Source organism: Choloepus didactylus, chromosome 3 (genome assembly GCF_015220235.1).
Source record: "Choloepus didactylus isolate mChoDid1 chromosome 3, mChoDid1.pri, whole genome shotgun sequence".
Taxonomy (NCBI): domain Eukaryota; kingdom Metazoa; phylum Chordata; class Mammalia; order Pilosa; family Megalonychidae; genus Choloepus; species Choloepus didactylus.
This window is the reverse complement of record NC_051309.1, coordinates 217448195-217457056: the sequence shown is the minus strand read 5'-3', so window position 1 is coordinate 217457056 and position 8862 is coordinate 217448195. Positions and strand designations below refer to the sequence as shown.

General features: G+C 41.6%; 1 protein-coding gene across 1 annotated transcript in view; it reads right to left on the bottom strand.

Annotated features, from left to right (window-relative positions):
• Positions 1 to 7432: 7432 nt before the first annotated feature.
• The window catches only part of NRG1 (neuregulin 1), a 1140254-nt gene continuing 1138824 nt past the window's right edge, over positions 7433 to 8862 (bottom strand). Inside the window, exon 13 of the mRNA XM_037831331.1 lies at positions 7433 to 7476. Within this exon, the coding sequence (XP_037687259.1) occupies positions 7458 to 7476 (19 nt within the window). The 3' untranslated portion in view covers positions 7433 to 7457. The remainder of the gene's footprint in view (positions 7477 to 8862) is intronic.

Genomic DNA, 8862 nt, shown 5'->3' with positions numbered 1-8862 from the left:
CCACACCAGTTCTTTATGTTATAATATTATGACTGAGCAAGATAAGGGAGAGATGAGGAAAAAAATGACAATGTAAGTAACCTCCAAATGTAGCTGATGATTGAAGAGCTGACCTAAATTCTCTAAGTGTGATCTCTGTTTTCCTTTGATAAATACAAATTTTAAAAAAGGTAAATCTTAGAATATTCCTCTACCTCCCTGCTAGGGATGTTGAAGTCAGAATCTGGAAGCACCTCAGATGCTTTCTAAGTTAAAGCATGAGGTACCTTAGCCTCAGTCAGAATAAGAAAGACCATCTTAGCTTCCTGAAGGCTCTTCTTCTACCTCCTGGCTTAGCTCCTGACCTCATCTTGCAAGGCAGGTGATAGTTTTCATGTCCCCAGATGGTGGTGGAGGCTGCCTCTAACAGTGATTTCAAAGTCCATTAACTTCAACATCTCAGAATAATTTTAAGGTCAGACCATAGCTTTGGTAACTACTTTGCTGTAAGCACATTTCAAAATTATCTTGTCCATGACATGCAAGAACACTTCCAGGCAGGTGGTCTTATGAATCAGACATGGACTGCAACATGCACCAACTGGGTGGCATTGCCCTCAGATGCCTTTTCAATAGTTCCATGTGGTCTTGACATTCTTGAAAGATATATTCAGAGATCATCAGGAATAGCCAAATTTTAAAATATGATTAGATCATATCATTTGTCATAAAATGCATATATGAGCATGAATATAACAAAGCCACTGAGATGCAGATGATGGATCTTGATAAATCTCACTCACTAACTAAGGGACTCTTTCAAATCCTTATAGTGTTCCAGGTTGAAATGTACACCTCAAACATGATGAAATAATATATGTCACCAACTTCCTAGGTGACGTAGGAATAGATAAAATAGTAAAAGTTACATTTATGTATGCAAAATTAGCTCAGGTATGCCATCACCTGTCACACGGAAGAAATTTGATACATATTAATTTCCTTTTAATTCTAGTCCCATTTTCTTTCTGCATCTAGTATTCCATGATCAACAGTAACGTGCTCAGCACCAATAAAAAGAGCACATTTTACAGTGCATTGACCTGGGTTCTGTTCCATGTGTGCATAAGGTTTCCACTTAGATGGGACGTTATTCAACTTAGAAGGGAAGCCCAATCTTGAAGGGAAAACCATCCAAACCCAATTAAGGGTTGATGCTCAAGCAAAAAGGCTGAAATTTAAGTTTTAATAATAATAATAATAATTTCTCCTAGCTTGATCAGTGTGATGGTTAAGTTCATGTGTCAACCTGGCCAGGTTATGGTGTCCAGTCATTTGGTCAAGCAAGCACTGGTCTGATCGTTTCTGTGAGGGTACTTTGTGGATATGAATCATTAGGCATTTAATTGCATCTATGGCTGATTGCATCTACAATCAACAAAGGAGATTGCCTTCAGCAATGAAGGATGTCTCATCCAATCAGTTGAAGGCCTTAAAGGGAGAACTGATGATTTTGTCAGTCAGAAGGAAGAATTTCCAGATCCCTACTTTAGCCAGCTGGCTTATTCTGGGGAATTCATTGAAACCTGCATCGGAGATCCCAGCTTGCAGCCTGCTCTATGGAATTCGGACTTGTCCATCCCCACAGTCACATGAGCCAATTCCTATGATGTCTCATATTATAGAAATATGAGTTCCTATATCAGTTCTGTCAGCTCTGTTTCCCTGGGGAACCCTGATACAATCAGCTTCTAAAATCATGTGGCCACTTACTGATATTCACTTTGGGCAGGGCAGTCACTGACCCTCCCGTCCCTGGCTGGGATGTGTCAATTCCATAGGCTACATTGCCCACTGAAGGGCTACACTAAGGGACCCACTTTCTCTGTTTTATTCAATCAGGTAAAAGGAGGAAAAGAAAGAAAAAAATACAAGTTAGGAAAAAACGGCAATTCTCGGTGCATCTTGGAGAAGTCATTTGCCCTCTCTAACATTTCAGTCTCCTAAATTAAGGTCATAATGCTTTTTCCCTCCCTACAATGGAAGTGATGAACATCAAAAGAGCTTGGAAGCAATGGAAACAAAAATGCACATTCATCCTTACTACGGATATAGTTGAAATTCCAATGTAAAGTTTAAATAATGTAGAGGGGGATTAGATACACTTTAATTGTTTCACTTGCTCTGAATTTGTTTTTCCTTGCTTCGGTGTTTGCATTCTTCTAAGCTAGCTTAATCCTCTTGGGACTAAGTCCAGAATAAATAAACAAATAGAAATTAAATATTTGAATTACAGTAGGATCCCTCAGTTTGCTAAAGGATTTCTTTAAAGAAAGCACCATGTTGAATACAAAATAGTTCCATTTAGAAAAGAAAAGCCAGCCAACACAGCCATGGGATGTTGGTTTTCTCACATCCCAGTTTAGAGATTCCTGTTCTCCACAAGTTGTGTAATAGGTGTGATCTCAATTATGCTTGTATGAATTCCCTAGAATCCTTTGACAATTCCAGTCCAGCTCCCTTGGCGGCACTGTCATCAACCATTGTTTTCTGCTGGATACAACAGCTCCCATCAGGCCCCTGCTGCATACCACTTTGCCACTTGGTCTGCTACAACAGTCACCTGCCAGGTGCAGACATATCCCAGTGAGTATCATCTAGACACCGCCACATCCTACAGGTATTGATTTCTGATGCTTCCTGGGCATTCAGAGTCTTCCCCCAGTGTGTCAGTTAGGATATATTATGTCCCTCCAAAAGCCACATTGTTTAATGCAATCTTGTGGGGGCAGAGATATTAGCATTGATTAAGTTGGAATCTTTTGATTGAGTGTTTCCATGGAAATGTGACTCAATCAACCGTGGGTGAAACATTTGATTAAATTATTTCCATGGAGATATGGACACTGCCATTCAGGGCGTGTCTTAATTTAATCAGCAGAGTCCTATAAAAGAGCCAACAAACAGAAGGACCTCAGAACAGCTGAGAGGGACATTTTGAAGAAAAGCTGAGAGCTGATACTGATGCTGACACTTGGAGATGCTTGGAGACGTTTAGAGATGGTAGCCCAGAGTTTGCTCTGGAGAAGCTAAGAAAAGACCCTGACTCCTAGATGCACAGGAGCTGAAGAAGCTAAGAGAGACCCAGAGACATTCTGGAGAGAGCTGTTTTGAAATGCAACCTGGGAGCAAAGGAATAGTAGATGCCAGCCATGTGCCTTCCCACCTGACAGAGGTGTTCCAGATGCCATTGGCCCTTCTTCAATGAAGGTATCCTCTTGTTGATGCCTTAGTTTGGATACTTCTATGGCCTCAGAACTGTAAATTTGTAACTGAATAAATCCCTTTTATAAAAGCCTATTCATTTCTGGTATTTTGCATAACAGCAGCGCTAGCAAACCGGAACACCCAGGTACTGACCGTGTTCTGCCACATATGCTTTGGTGACATCGCCATACCAAAATTGCTTTTTACTGAAAAGGGGGAAACATGCCTCCTTTCCATTTAGGTTTCAGTCCTGTCGGATGGATCTTGAAGCAGGGCTTTGTACTCCAAAGTTTTAAATATATATTAGTAAAGCACACGTATTTTTTTCCTATGTTTTGCATTCCAACTCCTGCCCTCCATAGCGCTTAGACGTCTACATCCATGTCAACCAGCTGGGAGACAGATTCAGATGACAGACACCACACTTTACTCAGCCACCCTTGCTCCTCCGTTGGGTAAGCCTGTCTCCACAGGTCAAACTCTCGTTGCCAGGCAACTTCTTCCTTCAGCATGAGAACTCTCCCAAGAGGACCCTCAATCCACATGCAAACAGACTTCTGGCGGCTGCTTCTATGGGTTCAACAGACATGCCTGGGCATGTCCGAGTCTCTCTCTTAGCTAAATTGAAATTCCCATTACATTAATTGAAGGGACCACATTATTCTTTCTACTTTTTCTTTAGTGAGATTTTTTTAAATAGATACATAATAAAAGAACAATACTATAATCCATCTTTCACTTATAAAACCACCCATTTATGTTCCAATCTCCATGCTTCCATTGCAAACATATTCTTTTTTTCCATTTATCTAATGCAGAGAAGAATCTTGGAGGAATTAAAATGCTTTCTGCTGTAGAGCCTTATGATCGTCCTTGTTGATAGGTACGCCTAAGACAGCAGAACTGAACCATATTTGTAAAGGACTTTAGAATTTCCAGGCATTGTGCTAAACATTCAGGCCAAAGGAGAATCCAGCATAATCTATTAGCTCAAAACAGATTGGATATCAGCCATAAATGTAAGCATAACATAATGTGCTGTGTGCTGCAGTAGATAATTTGAAAACCAAAGAGAAAGCAGCAATTCGTCCTTCCCAGAAGTTGCACTGATTTGTAGAGAAGGAATATAAAACTACAAATTCTGATTTTTAAACTTGCACTCTGGGATTTTCTTTCATGGTCAGACCTACCCTGTTATCCATAGCCATGACCATATTGTGATAGCCACACAAACTGCACTCACTTTGGGATCAAATCTCCTCATTTTTGGAGCAGGCACGGGTATCCAGGTGACCAGAACAATCGAACAGCACTAACTCTGAAAGCCAAACATGCCCCATAGACTGAAGAGTCATGGCTGAGGCATCTTAACCCTCTGCTAGGCCATCCTAGTCCTCCCTGATACGTTAGGAAAGGCTTGTCACTCTTTGTGAAGACCAAATTGAGATTTAAAAAACCTTAACTTCCTGAAGACTAATGGGACAGACATTGACAAATATCAAATATTAGGTTAAAAGTGACCTGTAGCATTTCTAGGAATTCCAGAGACAAGGAGTATTTATTTCTCTTGAACTCTCAGGATGCCCCCTGGGTAATATTTTTCCCATGGAAGATGGAAAGCCAAAGAGTAGCAGCAGGGGAGTTTTCCCAAAGCATTCTCAGACATCTTCAGACAAATGTCACAGTGCCTGGCACAGCATAGGGGAGCAGAGAGCAATGGGAGATAAATTCATAGGAGCTGAGGGAGTGAGTGGTGAGGGAGGGAACAAATGAAGACTTGGGGAAGGGTGTGACTTTCACGCCTGGTTCCGTCAGATGTCACTGCCATAATGAATAATTTGAAAGAGAGAGACAACCTGGTTTCAGTCAGAATTTGCCTTCCCATGTTAAACCAAGGAAAATCATCTATTATTGTGGGGAGAAATGGTCTTCATTTAAAGAAGGCAGCCTTCTTCAATGGCTTTTCAGTATGATCCCAACCAAATAGACATCTCTATAAGAGAAGCCAATAGAAGGAAATGGTTAGAGCAGGGGCTTTAGAGTCAGACAAATCTTGGTTGATTTCCAGCTCCTGAATTTGCTGGCTGTAGGACATTAGGCAAGATTCTTAATGTAGCTGAGCCTCAGTTTTACCCATCTGTAGTATGGGGCTGATAGAGCCTGCTTCATAGCACTGTTGTGAAAATTGAATGTGGATATCTATGCCGAGGTCAGCAGAGCACTGCATTCAGCACACAGCTAAAATCATGATCTGCTTACACTGTTGACGAGTGTTGGACTTGTCTCAGTCCCTACCTCTTGAACTTCTACAAATGCACTTCATCAAATCTCTTAGGACAGATGTTGACGGCCTTTCCAAAGCTAAAGCTCAGACACATCCTATGATCCTCTCACCTCAAGCTCTATGTCCAATTGGTCATCAAGTCCATTTCCCTCCACATCATAAACTCCCTTCCACTCCATCTCCTTGTCTCCACCTTCCTTGACACTAATCTAGACTAGGTCTGATCATCATCACTCATTTACAACACTATTTTTGCTTCCTAAATCCTCCCCTCTCACTGCATCACCCTAATACTTCAGTCCCTAGAATTAATTTTAGAAATCCCATTTCTGAACTTGTCACTTCCCTAATTAATTGCCTTCAATGCCAACATGACAACCTTATTTCAAAATGTCATCTCAGGTTGGTACACCAGTCATATGTTTGAGTCTATCTCCAACTCAGCTGCCATTTGCATCCTCCACACCAACTTGAAAAGATCTCGCTCTTTCACTTCTGTGGGCATTTTCTCGTGAAAATAACACCTAGTTAAATTTTAGTCTTCAGCGAGTAGTCCTCTTTTCTGTTTTCTCAAAGCACTTCATAAAATCATTATCATAGTGTCTTCAAATTCCCATTTAAACTATATAATGGAGCAGTTGCTCTGTGCCAGATGATGTTTTAGATGCTTTTATATATATTAAGTAACCCAAGATAATATCCTTTTAAGATTATGTAACTCTCATAGGTAAATAAACTAGGCTTCAAGAGATTTAGTAATATACCAAAGTTCACATAGCACCTAAGTGGCAGAGCTGGCAGTCAACACTTGAGGCAAGATCCTAAGTCCTGTGTTCTTTTCCCTAAAGCACAGCCTCCTTGACTGCTGATGTTGCAGTTATTTATGTATTAATCTCCAGAACTAGAATGTGCTCCTCAGAAGGATGAGATGTGTTCAAATGAGGTATCTTTTATTTTTCTTGGCATCACGAGCTATTAGCTTAGGGTCATGATTATTACACAAACTCTGTAAATGTTTGTCCAATGAATGAAAGATTTCCATAAGTGAATGATATTTGAATGACTCTTCCAGGGTCAATTTTGCAAGGGGTTATGGAGACAGCGCTGGAGATTGACTCTGAAACATAGGCTGGGCAGGTAGCATGGTTCTGGCTGTGTGGAGGAGTGGACATTGGCCCTCTTTAAAGACCAAAAGGGGGATGTGGCTAAACTCATGACCACATGGCAGTGAGAAGTGTCTCCTGGGCCATATCTGGCATTTGTGTCTTAGAAGGGGATAACTGGTTACATGTAGTCTCTTGGATGTCATTTATCACTTGCCTAAAGTTTCCTTCATTTCCATCTCAGCAGAAAATTTCCATCACATAGCCGCCACCCAACTGGTTATGTCTCCATCAGCTCTTTCTGAAGATAGCAAATGAAATGGAGTCAGAGAAAAGCTCTGCCCACAGAGCTCTGCCTTTCTATCCCAGCCAGAGCCATAGCTGCCAAAACATTCTATGACTTCAGTGCCTCCATTTTTGTTTTCCCTATTTGAAGAATAAACTCTGTGAAGCTCAGTGTCCCCAACAAGGATAATCAGCATTGGAGTTTGTGCACATCTGAAACCTTGCAAAAGCATGAGGTAACTCGGCATCTGCCAGGATAAGAAATAGCATATTGATCTCCTGACTTCTCTGCTTGGGCCTCATGCCCCAGAGCAGTTGCCTGCTAACTTAGGTCCTGGCTGCACTGCGGGGGGCAGACATAGTTGATCAAAGTCCCAGATGGCGGGATGGTGCTGCCTCCATCAGCGTCTTCAAGGTCCAGTGGCCACACATAATTTCAAGGTCAGACAGTGGTTTTGCTGATTACTTCACTGTAGGCAGATTTTATAAAGAGCTTGTAGATGCAGCATTACCAGGTGTCTATTCCCAGGGAAGATTTCTCAGCTAACTTGCTTGATCCTAGTGAAAAAACAAAAGGTTTCACTGTACTTTTCATCAGCAGATGAGTCATCCAGCATATCTCATATTTTGCTCGGCTCCTGCAGTTACCTGCGGGCAATTTGGAGCCCCTTCTGCAGTGCAGTTGTGCTGCTGAGCTATTACAGGATATCTCATTAAATTAAGCCATAAGGCAGGAGGAAAACTGTGCCATAACCTTCATAATCTGTGAAACCTTTCATTGTATGCCAAACATCAATTTCCTAAAAATGGGGACTGCAGCACATCACCAGGAGACCAAATCCTAAAATGGAAATTGCGATTGTTTACACTGTGTGCAGGGAGGCTGAGCCAAAAAATCAGGGAGGGAGCAGGGCCAAAGAACTGGCCGTGTGAAGGAGGGGTGTACCTTAGACAATGACCTTGAAATCTAAATTAGCTCCTGCTAACTGGATGGTGCTAACTATCATTTCCATTTCTGGATCTGTAAAATTGTTTTCTTCTCAGGGAAAAAGAAACATCTGCTCTACCGGGCTAACTTGGTTCTGAGTAAGTTTGCTCTCCTTTGTTTTGTTGGAGCTGGGTGAACAAATGGGTCATCCTCCTGGCAATGGGGAGGCCCTGGAATCCAGCTTTCTGATGATACACGTCCTTCACCAGCTTCCCCAGGAGAGCTCTCCACTGGAAGGGCAGCTCCCACCAAAGCTAGCAAGGTTGCTAAGCTTGGGAACACTGTCCCCTTCTCACTGCCAGACAAGCTCACTTTCCTGCACAAGAACTTTACCACCCAACAAAGAAGTCATATTTATTGAGCATCCACCATGTGCCAAAGCACTGTGCTAAAGCTTGGATGTCCAATAGTTATCTTGTTCAAGCTACACAATGAATTTGAGGCTCAGGGATGTGAACTTGCCCACATTGCCCAAGTGAAAGAGGAAGAGCTCAAACCTAGGTCTTGCTGGTTTCAGAGATCATGCTCTATTCACCATATTATTATTATTCTTTAACCGTAATTGTAGGGAAAGCCACAGTGTTCATCAGTGTCCAAAATGGAATGGAGACATATGAGTATTAGGCAAAAAAGAACAGACGGTCTCTACTTTTGAATTTTCTTTAGCATCTTTAAACTATGACTACCAGTGTGACCATGACAGTTGAAGAGTTCTCAGCTCCCCTTTTTATCAGCTGGGCAAGTGTCGGCAAACCCAATTGTTTCACATACTCAAGTTGTGAAGTCAAAGGGAGAAGTCATAGCCATATTAGTGGTTTATTCAGAATCATTTGGACTTTGATTTTATAAGAAAAATAAACCCTTGGCTTCATCTGGGAGCACAGAGACGTTCTAACCTCAGAGATTTCCCAAGAACAAGCTCCTGAGTTTCTTATGACTCAGCATGTGACTTGTGA